General features: G+C 53.1%; 1 protein-coding gene across 5 annotated transcripts in view; it reads left to right on the forward strand.

Annotated features, from left to right (window-relative positions):
* The window catches only part of OTOF (otoferlin), an 84,070-nt gene that overhangs the window by 17,890 nt on the left and 52,142 nt on the right, over nt 1-14,038 (forward strand). For all 5 annotated transcript variants that reach the window (XM_054566326.1, XM_054566321.1, XM_054566328.1 and 2 more), the window contains exon 3: nt 9,543-9,631. In XM_054566326.1, coding sequence (XP_054422301.1) covers nt 9,543-9,631 — 89 coding nt within the window. The remainder of the gene's footprint in view (nt 1-9,542; nt 9,632-14,038) is intronic.

The following is a 14,038-nucleotide window of genomic DNA, read 5'->3' on the forward strand; positions in this document are numbered from 1 at the left end:
TATATTAAAAGAAATAAATGAATCTAAAGTTTTGTCATCACATATAATTGTTGTAATAGGATCTTACTAGTCAAACTTGTCTTACTAGTTTTTTAAGAGTGTTTATTATAAAAAGTTCAAAGGTTGTTGAACTTTGTCAAAAGCTTTGCATCAGCTGAGACAATCGTAATTTCCTCCTTTAGTATATTTCATAACATTATTTTTAATGCATGGTAGACTTAATTGATAAATATTTTTATTTAGGATTGTTGCAGCTATGTTCATAAAATTTTTTTTAATTCCATAATACATAAAATTTTCTGGAATGACACATAGAATAGGAATTTACTCCTTCTTGGCACATTGAAGAATCAAATGTAAAAACATCTAAGTCTGGACAGTTTTGGAAAGGGAGCCCCTTGGCTCCCTTTTCAATTTCGTTATGTCATTTTGTACCAATTTTGGATTTTTCTAGGCAGTTTTACATTTCATATAGGTTTTTAAATTTATTAGCACATATTTGGTCATAATGTTTTAAAATCTTTTTTATGCCTATAGTTATTTCCCCCTTTTTATTCTATGTTTAATTTATTTGTATCTTCCTTCTGTTTTTCTTGGTCATTCTTGCTAAAAACCATTTATCTTATTATTCATAAAGAAACCAGCTTTGGCTTCATTAATCTTTCTTGTTGTTTTGTTCTCCATTTCATTGATTTCTGCTCTTTTCTTAATTATTTCCTTTTGCTTTGTGACTTTTGTCCTAACTTCTTGGCTGCTAAGCCTCTTTTTTTTTTAACTTTTCTTGCTTCTTAATAAATGTACTTAAAGCTATAAATTTTGCTGTACATACAGTTTTACCTGTATCCTATACAATTTTGTATGTAGTGTTTTCATTATTATTCAGTTTTAAATATCCCTTACATTCCCTTATGATTTTCTTTTACACTGAGTTATATAATGTTACTTAGTTTCCAAAGATATATGATGTTTTAGTTCTTTACTTTATTCATTTCTAGTTTTATTGCATTACTATCAAAGAACATAGTCATATGTAATGAATCCTATGGAATTTATTGGGACTTCTATTATGACCAGTTTGTGGTCATAAATGCTTCCTTTCCTTAACAGGAATATGTTCAGCGTAGCATTTTCTGTATAGTGCAATATAAGCTTGGGCTTATGTTATTTTATATAAGCTCAAGTTTAGCCATTATATTATTCATTTTTTGCTTATTTTTCTCTGCTTGAACAGTTTCAAAAAAGACTGTAATAGACTCTCCTATTATAATTGTTGATTTATATATTCCTCCCTGCAGTTCTGTCAGTTGTTGCTTGAGGTATTTTGAAACCGCGTTACTAGTTGCCTATTTGCTCATGATGGCTATATCTTCTTGTCTATTATCCCTTTTACTGGTGTTTAATATCCTCCTTTGTCTCTTTTGATGCTTTTGCATTAATTTCTATTTTTCCAGATATTAGTATTGCTATCTAAACTTATTTTGGTTCACTTGCCCGGTTTATCTTTTTCTTTCATTTATTATATCATTTCATTTATCTTTTATCTTTCATTTATTATAGCAAATTCTATCTCCATTATTTTTCTCAACTATGTCTTCCATTCAGTTTTTATATCATCCTCTCCTCTGTCAACTCCTGTGATGAGATAGATGTCAGTACTTCTATTTCTAGCTGTCATTTCTTAGCTTTTATATTTTTTGGCATAGCTATGTTTTCCTGTTGTCTTCTGAGGGAGTTCTTCAGATCGCTCTTCCAAATTTACTAATTTGTTCTTCCTTTATGATTCCTTGTTCAGTTTCATTGCTAATATATTTTTTATGGTCTGGTCTAACGACCCTGCTCCAGTTGGTATACACCGCTCAGTGTGCTGACTTTCTTTTATAGGAGACATCCTCTGCAAGTGTCTTTCCTTTGCCCTATTTCTTCTGGAATCAGCTACTCTATCTGGTAACAAATCTTGGGGAAATTCCAAAGGCTGGCCCTGTCCATTTCTAGGGGCCAATGGGTGGGCATGACCCCCCAAAAGGCCCCGGTCACCAGAGAAAGAGTTGGGGGGCGCTCTCATCTCTGAGCCTTTAAGGGGAAACATGGTTGACAGAAGACTGTCTGTCAGAGATTCTAAACACATGAGCCGCAGGGGCTCACCGAGGGAAGGCAGAAGCAGCTGGCCTATCAGCACCTATTTTCATTGATTCTTATCCCAGCAAGGCTGATGTCACAATTTTACCAGTTAAGGAGCAAGCGAGGATTGCCCCAAGGAGATACCAGGGTGAGCTAAGAGCAGCAGGTACAGAGATTTCCCCGGACCGACCCTCCCACGGCTGCCTCCGCTCACCCTGGCCCCAGGTGGGCAGCTCCATCCTCCCTGCAGTCAAACAGCCTGTGGTCTCCCTGGATTCCTCGGGTTTGTCTGCCTGTTTCTTTGTTTGTTTGTGACTCCCTGGAATCCATAGTTCCCTCTTGCTCCTGCAATTTCTCCAGGGGTGAATTTGGGGTGAGAACCAGCAGCCTGAAGTCACTCTCTTGGCACAAAGCAGGAGTTCTGCTGGGACCTCCGGAGAGCTTACCCCTTCTTTCCTAGGCTTCATGTCTGACGCCTGGGCTGTTGGGACGGGGAAGGGCCTCATAGCAGACTATTCCCTTTGAGGCTGGCATTGAGCTGGGCAGACACCATCCCGAAGGGCTGCCTGGAACCTCTATCTTCTCCTCACCCTGGGCGCATCCCACAGTTGAGCCTGTAGGCCCAGAGCTACAGGGACAGGGGAGCAGGGCCTCGGCCTTCTCACACGTGCTGTAGAGCAACCACTGGCCTTTGCAGCCCCAGACTGTGCCTGCCCCAAGGAGAGCTCTGTGCTGCATGCCTCCCCTTCCTGGCTGTGTGAATTTCTCCCTCCATCTCTAAGCCTTCGTACTTGCATCTGTCAAACGGGGCCCATGGTGGGCATGAAGTCTGTAAAGCGGTGAACAAAAATGAGGGATTATAGAACCGTTGCTGGGTGCTAACCCAGCCATCTTGGCCCCAGGCATGCCCCTCTAGAAAGCCTGTCCATTCCTGTTTTCTCTTTATTTCCTCAATCAGGGCCCTGGGAGGGAGGGGCTGGGTGGGTGAAGATGCAGGCGGTCCGGCCCAGTCACTCACGGTCCTGCCTCACTGGGCCTCTGCCCCTGTTGTCCAGGCAAAGCATCCAACTCCCTCCCTCTCGCCAAGTGTCCCAGGGGACATGTCCACCTAGGCCTCCAGCCAGTAAGCAACCTGATGCCCCTTCCAAGAGCACTGCCACTCCTTTCCATTCACTGCACCCTGGGACACCTGAGCCGCAGGTGTACATGACATTCAAAGTTAATCACCATGTCCTTCCCAATGCTACACGGCCTGGGGCAGGTGGAAAGTCAGCCCTTGCCTCCCCCAAGCATGGGGCCATAATGTGTGCCAGGCCCCGGGCCAGAGATACCCCAGAGGGAGCAGCAGGCTCAACAACACACAAAGATTTGTGCAAAAACTTGGGCATAGAGGAGTCTCTGAGTCACTGCGGAGAAACCAGGGAACGGGTGGAAGCCAGGGGGTCATGAGCAAAAGCACGTGGCAGTAACAGAGAGGATCCCTGAGGCCGGGAGAAGCAGTTCTCACCTGGGGAAAGTTCTACACCCAAGCAGACGGGACGTTTTGGTTGTCAGAGGGGCAAACCCAGGGGCACTTAGTGGAATGGGGGCAAGGATGCGCAAAGCCTTGGAGTGCTCAGGCCCTCTGATCACGTGCCCCCCACCACCTGCGACAGCCCCACGGGAGGACTGCGACAGCAGTTTCCAGAAACAGCCACGCTGTGCTGCTTCCTGAGCAAGCCCTCTTCTATCCACTGTCCACCTATCGGGAGGACGCCCAGCCTCAGAGAACACAACTCCTTCCCTCGGTGACAGAGCTGTGAGCAGCAAAGCCAGGCTTCTAAGTTCACTCTCAGACTTGATTCTAAGCCCCCTCTGGGCATAGCAGTGGGCGACACCTCCTGGGCCTGCCCGTCCCTGCCTCCATGTCTCCCTCCGAGAAGTGGCCCACAGCCTGGCCACCCCTGGATGGCAGAGCACACCCCACAACACAGGGGAGGCAGTCCCCCAACCCCTCCCTGCTCAGGGAGGGCCCAGGACTCTCAAAAAACCCCTGGAACTGCGCCCAGGCTGCACCTGCCTCCTAGCCTGGAGTGGACAAACCCTAAACCTCGCTGGCTGGCCCCGAAGGAACCTGCTGTCAGTGGTCCCAGCACAAGTTCGGAAAAGGAACATCAGCTGCTCCTCGCAAGACCTCCGAAGGCCTCCCGGCCTCCCAGAAAATCCCTTTTCTCATCCTCACTGTTCCCAGGGCCTCAGAGAACCAGCTTGGTAAGGCACAAAGCACCCTGGCCTGGGAGCCATGAGGCCTGGGCTACAGTCCTCACTGAGGGATTAATAAACTCCGTGACCTTTGGCTGGCCACTCAGCCTCTCCGGGCCTCAGTTTCCCCTTCTGTAAAGCAGGGATATATGCCTCGCTCTGCCTGCCTTATGGACCTGTTGCATGGCTGCAAAAGGCAACAACTGTGTCCCACTCCTCTACTCAGACAAGGGTGAGAGGAGCTGTGGTGGGCTGGGCTGAGTGAGGAACCAGAGCAGGAGGACGAGCCCGGAAGGAAAACAATGCTCCGGACAACAATGGGTAGAAACAGAGCCTAGATGTGGTGTCTCCTTTCCCAGAGGCTGCAATCTGAGATCCTGCATTTAACTTACAACTCTGGAGGGAGGGGTGTGGGCTTCATGCCAGGCCAGCGGCCAGCAGAGGCTCCTGCCCTGGAGAAACGGGACGGCCACCCCAGACCCACCTCAAGCCAGTTTGGTTTGGCCTAGGCCAAGCCCTGTGTGGCCTGGACCCCACATGAGAGGCCAGGATGGCTAAAGAGTACTTGCAGGGGTAGAAAGAAAAGCAGCTGCTATTTGCTGAGCGCTCAGCATGTGGCAGGACGGGCTACGAGCTGTACCTGGGGTTACAACTCAGTGCAACTCACTGGGTCGGTACCATCCCAGGGGATACATAGCCACATCAGGATTTAAACTCAAGTGCCCTGATTCCAGAGCCAATGGCCCCTTGCAAAGTGGACAAAGTTTCCTGCTCTCAAGTGGCTCAGTCTAGTGAGGAGATAGACCCAGAATAAAGAGGGACAATGGGCCTTCTGAGCTCAGAGGAGGGACAGGTCATCAGTCCCAGGGCTGGAGGGTCAAGGGGACCTGATATCACTTTGCTTTTACTTGGAAGTCATGGGCTGTGAGCTCCATGGGTCCAGGAAGGTGATGGCCTGGTTCATAATTGGCTTGGCACCCAACACAGGACACAGGGAATGTTGCCAAGTGAAAGAATGAACAAGAGAATGAACCCAAGTTGAGTCTTAGGTCTTTAAATTCCCAAGACAGTCTCTTTCCATCGTACCCTAAAGCTTTGCAACACACCCTAAGATGTATCGCCCTCCGCCCCCGCCCAAAGTCTAGAAGACTGTCTCTTTAAGGACATTGTGGACACTGCCGATTGAGGTCAGTTCCAGACCAGTCTGGGAGCCCCAGAATAATCCTGGTCGCTGTCCAACCCATGTCAGGGAAACCTTTCCGTGGAGTCCTAGATCGCGGGGGCTGATAGATGCAGAACTCGGCTGCCCTGGCGAGCACCAGCCAGGTCAGAGCCACGCCTAGGGCTGGTGAACTGGGTCACAGCTCCATACTCCCAGGGCGCCTGAGACACCCTCAGACAAAGGAGAGGGGGAAACAGAGGAAAGAGCCAAGGAAAATTCAAACTAAACCAAAGCCCACGCCCCTGATTCTAAGGAGGTCCAATGGAAGTCGCAAAGAGCACCCTGGGCCCCAAGTCCTGCCCTCAAGTCACTTTCCTTGAGCTAAGAGGCTGGTTCAGGTCTCCAAGCCCTGCCCGCTCCAACCCGCAGTGGGAGGGGGCAAGGTGGGGTGGAGCGGGGGAGGGAAGGGAGCCTGTGCCGGTGCTTGCCTCCACCCGGACCGTCTTTCCCTTGAGCAGAGGCCCTCAAACTTGGCCCCACAAGGAAACACCTGGGAGCTCTTGACCCCTGGGCCCCACCCTGCCCCCTGCAGAGCCTCCAGTTTCTCCATCTCAAACGCAGGTTGGGCCTTGGGATTTTTTTAAGCTTCCAGAAGTGATTCCAATGGGCAACCAGGCTCCAGAACCTCTGCGAGCTGCCGGCCTGGCACAAAGCCTACGTAACTCTCTCTTTCTGTCTCTCTGCCTTTTTTTCCCTCTGAGACAGAGAACAGAGAGGCACACAGAAAAATAGAGGGAGAGACAGGGACTGAGATAGACACTGAGATAGAGACAGAGAGAAGCCCCTCCAAGATTAAAATGGACGAAGCGGAACGATAACAGAGGAGCAAGCAGGAGAGGAGGGAAGCGGAGAGACTGGGGGAGGTTGCAGTGTGAGTGGAAAATGGGAAGGCCGCACGGTGTGAGGACAGGCGGAGGAAGTGGGCGGTAAAAGGAGATGATGGGCCTGCTCAGGCCTTGCGTCCTCCCCTCAGCAACGCCTGAGCAGGGCCTCCGTCCCCCTCATCCACGTGCGTCCGCAGTGAAAACCCGGATCCAGCCCTGCTCTAGCATTTACTTGTTCTCTCCTCCCGGGGCTCCTTCCTGGAAAACTCCCTGCGAGGGCTGTCTAAGCCACATGTCCCAGTCTGCCTCCCTGGAGTCTTCTGTCCAGCCCGGGCCCCCAGAGGCACCCCCTGCCCAGCCCTCCCAGACTCCCCTTCCCCCTGACGCTGCCCCCTGGCTCAGGAGGAGCAGCTTTTCATTCCTGTGGGCCCTGGTGACCGTAAACTGCACCTTCCACCGATCGCTGGGCACAGGCACATCAGCGGTGATGGGCAAACAGACATCACAAGCAGCTTTCTTCTCTGGGTCCCTTTTCCTCAAAATGATTTCCGCTGTTCCTCTGTGCTCACCAAATTAATGTCACTTTTCAACACTCCCTTCTTCTAATGTCATCCCCTTTTTCTCCTAATTTCTCTCTCCTTTCAAAGCCCGAATCCCACCCACAGACCCTCGGGTGGATCGAACACACGTGCCCCTTCCTCCCAAGAAAACAGATCTCAGCGGCTCCCCCAACCCCCTCCCCTCAGCACGGCACTAACGAGCTGGGCCTTCTTGAGCTTGGTTATTTCCCCGAAGCCCAATAAAGGCAACTTCATTAAGAAAACCGCAGACTGCGCTGCGCTGGAGGCATCCCAACAGCAGGAGCAGGGGCTGCTTAATGAAGCCTGGGCTCTGGACTCCCCTCACCCTTCACAGTCCGAGGCCCTGCTCCGAGCTGCTCCCGCCCCACCCACCAGCTCCCTTCTCCGCTTCCCTGCCTGCCTCTCCTGCTCCAGCCGACCAGGGGGCGAGGGACAGGGGCTGGCTATCTGGGTCCTCCTTGGGGCTTGTTCCCGCCTGAAGAGAGGGGACATAAGGCCATTTTTCTGCCCACATTGGAAGGGACCTTCCAGACTGGCCCCTTGCCCCTCAAGCCCCCAGTCCTCAGTCTGGGAGAAGGAAGCTTGCCTTTGAAATGGAAGACTCATAGGCTGGGCTCCCAGGAGTCTCCCCAGGGCCTGCTCAACCCGAGAACCTGCTACTTCCCTGAACCCGAGTTCCTCTGTCTATTCATCAGAGAACACATTATCAGCCTCTTGGGTTGTAGTAAAGGCTAAATGAATCGATGCCTCTAAAGCATTCAGACCCCTACCTAATAAAAGGTTCTCTATAAATGGCAGCTATTGTTACTCTTACAATCATTCTTATTTATCTCTAGCCTATTGAACTGTCTGGATTTGGTGGTGTATAAAAATGAAACAAAATTTAATAGCCACTGTCTTCCACTATTCTGTCGAAATCCCCCTTGTTACCATCTCTCAATGACAATTTGAGGCCACCTCAGGGCTTTCTGGTCATTTTCAGTCATTCACAGTCAAGTGCAGAAGGGTTGACTACTCCAATCTGTCATCCTCTTTTTTCCTGGTCTTCTCTTGTCTCTCGGGCTTGTGGCTCAAGGCACAGAGCGGCTCAGGGACGCCAGCTCAGGGACACCAGCTCAGGCCCTCACACCTCCTCCCCTGCAGCGGGGGGTGGGGAGATGGGCTCTGATTCTTGTTCTCTGCCATGGACGTGGCTCCGCCTCGTGGTGTGACAGCTTGTCTGATGAGCTCCAACCAGCCCTGGAAGCCATCATTGGGGCAGGCCGGCAAATGCTGGCTGTCTCACAGGACGCTGTCCGGGCGGGCTCGGTGGAAGGCCTTAGTGGCCTGTCACTCTGTATGGATTGCCAGCCTGGGAGATCTGGGTCCACCCCACCCCAGGTCCGGCTGTGGGGGGAGGTGTATAGCACCGTCACTTCATCTAAGCTCAGGACCCCTCCCTTGGATACAGCCTCGGGTGGCGTGTTAGCAGGCCGGCTCGAGCCTGACTACCCTTCACAGACCCACTTGGCCCACAGAGCATAAACCACATACTTGATACACCAACAGTGACACACCAGTCTCTTCAGTGGCCACTGTCCTGGCCCTGAGGTGTCCCTTGGGTCTCCCAATAGCCTCAGTGGACAAACCAATGATTCCACTGCCCAGGCAGATGCCACTAAGAACTTGAATGCCAGCCTGCCCTTCCTGTGGCTCCTCAGCCTCTCTGAGCTGCTCTCCCAGGAGGGTGTCACACAAGCCCTGCGCCTCGGGTATGATTCTCTCTACCTTTCCCTTCCCCGGTCTTCTTTTACATCCCAGGAAGGAGGGCTGGGTGAAGGTTGGGGGTTAGCAGGCCTTTGAGGAAGTCCTAAGGAAGGTACTGAGCACCTTTGGCTTGTTTGGGGTCCTTGCTGCCATTTCTGGGGCATCAGGAAAAATCCCGCTCAAATTCCTGTTCATCCCTATGACTGATTTAATGATGAAGCCACGATGGAAGTGGTGGGGGGAAGTCTGGGAACAGTGAGTTGGAGACGGGCTGACCCTAATAACTCTGCACGGCTAAAATCTGTTCCCCAGAGTTAACATTGCCAGTGTGAGGGGTGGTTTGACTGGAAGGGGCGAGCCCGGACTTCCCACTCTGAGCAGAGCTTGGTCAGTTAGAATGATTCTGATGGGGACACAGCAAAAACCAAGGTCATGGGTCACAATCCTTGCTGTTGCCCTGGAGCGCCCCCTACCCCTGTGCACCCCCCAACTCGTGAGCACACCCCAGGAGTTGGGAGGCCGCCATTAGGCAGTGGAGGGGCCCTGGGCTGAGAGCAGAAGTCCTGGTCAGCATTAGGTTCTTCCGCTTAGCATGTGACCTCCTGCGGGTCACCGGAGGCCTCCCACGCGCCCTTTGAGAGGGGTGGGCAGCGACCCCCGTGCCATCTGGTAGTGGTTGGCATTAAGTGAGATTCCAGGTATGAAATTTGCCCCCCATGGAGCTCTGAGCCGATGTCGGGGGGGCTTTCCAGCCCCCACTCCTCTCCCTGTCATTTCTACCCAAGGCCACAGCTGTCCCTCTCTCCTCAGACCTTCCAGTGGCCCGTGGCCAGCAGCATCGACAACAATGAGATACTCGAGATTCAGATCTTCAACTATAGCAAAGTCTTCAGCAACAAGTAAGTGTGGGCTGGGGGAGAGGATTTGGGCCAAAGGGGCTGGAGGCCGCCCTCTCCTTTGGGTTTTGAAAGGGACTTGCACCCTTGGCCTGCCCTGGATTGATCTTGAAAGACCCCCCTACCTGCTCCCTCATGTTGTCCTCAGAGTCTCCCAGTCCTCCCAACCATTGTCAGCTAACACCCTGACCTCCTATTCACCCTGTCTGTCCCCTGTGCCACCATAGCTTCCTGTCCCCCTCTTCCAGTCTTCCCCATATACCATGCTGGACAACAGTTACCCGTCGAAGAGGCTAATGCAATGGCTGCTAGTATCCTCCAAGAGACCATCTGTAGCCTTGAGGGCAAACTCGTCTCTTCTGCGCACGGCCAGAGCTCTGCGGCAGTTAGTACGACAGTCTAGGAGTCAGGCAAACCTGATCTCAGGTCCCAGCTCAGCCATCTCCTGGGGGACCCTGGGAGGGTTACATAATCTCTCTGAGTTCAATGTACTCACGTGTGAAAAGGATGAGTACCTGCCTCTAAGGGAAGCTGTGAGAATTAAATGAGATAGACGTTTGCTCATTCCCCCAAATGCTTACTAAGTGCCTGCTGTGCACCTGGCACAGGACTAGGGGCCGAGCCTAGTGAGGCACCCACCCTCATGGAGCATGCGTTCTGCAGTGAAGCGCACCTGCCGCATGAACTGTCACTACTAGAAGTTCGATAAAGGTTCCCACCCTCTCTTTGGGCGACAGGCAGAATTCAGAATGAAGTGAATAGCCTGGAACGGTGGCTAAGTATAATAAATGTCGTTTCTGTGTTGGGTTCAAAAGCCAATTACTCTGGGCTTACCAACCAGCAAAACCACACCCCCTGCTTTGGACGGTGCCGGGAGCCCTGAAGACTGTGCGAGTGAACAAATAAATGTGTTCGTGGGGTCCGGAGGCAGGGGGTGTGCCGGCTGGGAGGGTCTGGGGTCCTTTCTTCTCTGAAGAGTTCAGGGCACTCCCCGGTGAGGGCCCAGTCACATGACTGGTGCATTTGGGAAAAGGGAAGTAAAGGAGGGTGATGGTGTGAGAAATGGAACCGATTTGTGCTAGAAGTGGAGGGTGGTTTGGAAAACTGGCCTCTCACCCAGTGGTTCCAGGGGTTGCTGGGAGGAGAAAGAAATGTGCTGTGAAGGAAGAAAGGGTCCTGGTCCGGGGCCCGGAGACTCCCTGGTGGGCTTGGCCCCGTTTTGAATCAAGTCAGGAACCTTGGACTTCCCCGTGGGGATCAGGTGTTGGGGCCAGAGGGCCTGGTGCTTCCCCGCTGCCTGTCCAGGGCCCTGGGCGGATGGCCTGACCCAGAGACCAGTCTCTGGGGCTCCTGAATAATTCAGGAGCCAGGGCAGCAGCGGAGGCCTGGCTGCCTTGGGCATCTGACACCGGCTCCTGGGGGAAAGCGATGAATTATTGACAGGTCCTGGTGCCCGGTTGCAGCTCCACTGTGGTCAGTCTGCGGGCCGGCGTGCGCTTGGGGCCCCCGCCCTGCTGGCTAATCCCCTGGGGATCCTCCCTGGAGCCAGCCCAGCCCCCGGGCTGCTGTGAGCTCTTTAGGGGATGCCCTCTTTGTGGTGGGTAACCAGGGTGGGCCCCATAAGGGAGGTTGTTCGAGGACAGAAGGTTGGGCCCCAACTCCTTTGCCTAAGAACCTGAGGGACATCAAGGCCCAGAGAGGCCCCTGCCCAGGGTCATACAACAGGGCCTTCAACCCAGATCTCCTGACCCCAGGGCCAGTGCTCCTTCCCCCAGAACGAAGGGTCTCACACCTCCACGCTCCAGGGAGGGACCCAGCTGTCCAAAGGGCACGTGAGCCCACACTTCCTCAGTTGCCCTGGGCCCCACCCTCCCAGGCTCCCTGCTGCCCCACCCAGAGGGGGAGAGGCAATAGGCAGACCCCACTGAGTCTGCAGCCAGGCCGGACAAAGGGCAACCAGGATGGGAGGGGTTTCTTGGGGGGTCACCAGGCACCCCAAAGTCAGGGCTCCCTTTCTGTCTAGAGGGGGTGCTGAAGGGCCCCATTCTTTTGAAAGCAGTATTGAGGATTCAGGCACTTGTTTTGAAGCTGCATTTTTATAGCAAGCATTGTTTTTGCTTCAATGGTATGTTTACAGACCTATAGGAAGAGAGAAAGTTTATAAAAATGCTTTTCTTCACACTTTACATAAGACTAAGATAATATCTATTGTCCATTTCAAAGGATACTAGGATACTATTTTTTATTTTTGTTTGAGGGACCTGTTAGGAGTTAAAACTCCCCTGTGGGGGTGGGGGTGGTGACAAGCTTCTGCCTCGGCCAAGTGGGCTCCCAGCCCCACCCTCTGGGCCCAGCTCTAAGGGGCTGAGCCTCTGTCCCCTAAGCCCATCCTGCCAAGGGGACCAGCCCTGCATGGGCAATCCAGACAGCACGCCCCTGCCCACAGGAGGGGAGAAGGGCCCACCTCTGAGCGTGTGGTTTGGAGGAGTTTCACTGGAGCCTTCTCCCCACTGTGCAGAGCAGCGAGAGTTATCACCTCCTTTGGAGAGATGGATAAAAAGCCAGGTTCTAAGAGCTTGGAGAACTGCCAAAGTCACACAGCTGCCAGGTGGGGGACTCCCCCTTGGACCCCACCTCTGCCTGACTTCAGAGCGCACGCTCTTTGCGCTGTCTACACTGCCTCCCTTTAGGGATGGCCCCTAGTCTGTGTGTGGTCAGGGAGGGCTTGGGCCGGGCACGAGGAGCAGGGAGGGTGGGGGTTTGCCAGAAGGTGGACCTTGGCTTCCTGCGCAAGGAAAGCGGTGGCAGATGGACTGGCTGTGGGTGGCTGCGGGGCAGTGAGAGCCCATGAGGGGGCGCCAGGCAGGGCCTGAGAGCACATGTCAGCAGGATGTTTGAAGGACTCCTTAACAGAACACTGGACAAGCTCTCATCCCAGGCCCCTCCCGAGTCTCAAAAGTCTGAGGCGCTGGCCTTACTTAAGCTTGGAAGGCACCAGAGGGGAATAGCTCCACCCTGCCCCCTCGGGGTGTCTTGTTGCATTGCAACATCTCTGCTTGTCCTCTGGGGCATCTGCTAGGGAAGGATGTCACTGAGTGCCCAAGTTCATCCAATGTCTTACAGCTCCCAGTGGGACTAAAACAGCCTGAAGCTCCAGTCAGCAGATAGCAGCAGCAGAACAGAAATTCTCAGTGCGCTCCGCTTCCCCGTCCCCAGCCAGTCATTAAACTCTTCCAGCACAGCCAGGTGTGGGTGGGTCCCAGTCACCTGTGTTCAAACAGGCCGTCCAGATGATTCTGTTCATGCTGAAGTGCGAACCACTGATTTAGAACCAAAAGAGGTCAGGCTGCAAAAAGGCCAGGATAGTCTCTCGAGTCTGTGGTCTCCTGAGAGGATGTCCACACAGTACAGAAGCTGCGAGCCACTTCCCTCACTTTACAAAGGCAAAAATGAGACTTGGGGGCAGCGGCTCCAGGTCTCCTGACCCCCAGGCGCGCACTTCTCTCTGCACTGCCTGAGCAGGGGACAAGCCTGAAGGCGGGGCTAGGTCTGAGAGGCTCCTAGAAACCTAGACAGACCGTAGAGGGGAGGAGTGGTATGAACAGTTCTGTCCCCAGGGAGGGAGGGCGAGCTGGCAGGTGGGACTCTGAGCTCCACAGGGAAGCCTTTCATAGTCACCGGGCATGGCCGCTCACACGTGGACTCCATGCCTGTTAAGTGAGAATTCGCCCCATGCCTCATCTCACCTGGATCTGCCATTAGTTAGCTGTGTCTCATCCTGTTTTCTCCTGGCCTTGCCTTCCTCCTCTATAAATCGGGGGCAGCACCAGAGGACCCCAAACCCTCTCCAGGTCTCACACACTGTAGATGCCCTCCTCGGCTTTTGTCCCCTCACCCAGAAAAGGCGTGCATGTGTTCACCTACCCTGTGAGGACGTCCCTCTGAGTCCCCATTCTCCCTCAGAGCAACAGCCTTCAAGCACAGGGTGGAATGGAGTCCGAGTTGACTGTCAGCGTTGATGGGCATCCACTGTGGTTCGTTAACTCAGCCAGCAGATACTGAGATCCCAGTGTGCCGGAAATGTCAAAGAGGGGCTGGAAATGGAAACCAAAGCCCCGTCCCGGAGAGAGGCACAGCGTAGGGCGCCCCCTCGGTGACGCCCAGACTGCACGTGGAGTGCTGTGTGCTAGCACTTGGATATGAACTGGGCACAGAGGGTCTCAGTCAGTCCTGTAAATGACGGCTCTGTCGCGTAGGGGTTGTTAGCACGTCTTCAGAGGGAGCTGGGGCTGGGTAACTTGCTGGTGGGTGGCAGAGCTGGTTTCAAATGCCAGCCTCTCTGACTCCAAGACTGTGCTCCTCCCAGCCCTGCGCTGCCTCTCCCCTGGGAGTGGGGGGATCCTGCCAGCA

The sequence above is a fragment of the Pteronotus mesoamericanus genome, unplaced genomic scaffold (assembly GCF_021234165.1).
Source record: "Pteronotus mesoamericanus isolate MK-2021 breed Mesoamerican mustached bat unplaced genomic scaffold, CSHL_Meso_final contig_101, whole genome shotgun sequence".
In the NCBI taxonomy this organism is placed as follows: domain Eukaryota; kingdom Metazoa; phylum Chordata; class Mammalia; order Chiroptera; family Mormoopidae; genus Pteronotus; species Pteronotus mesoamericanus.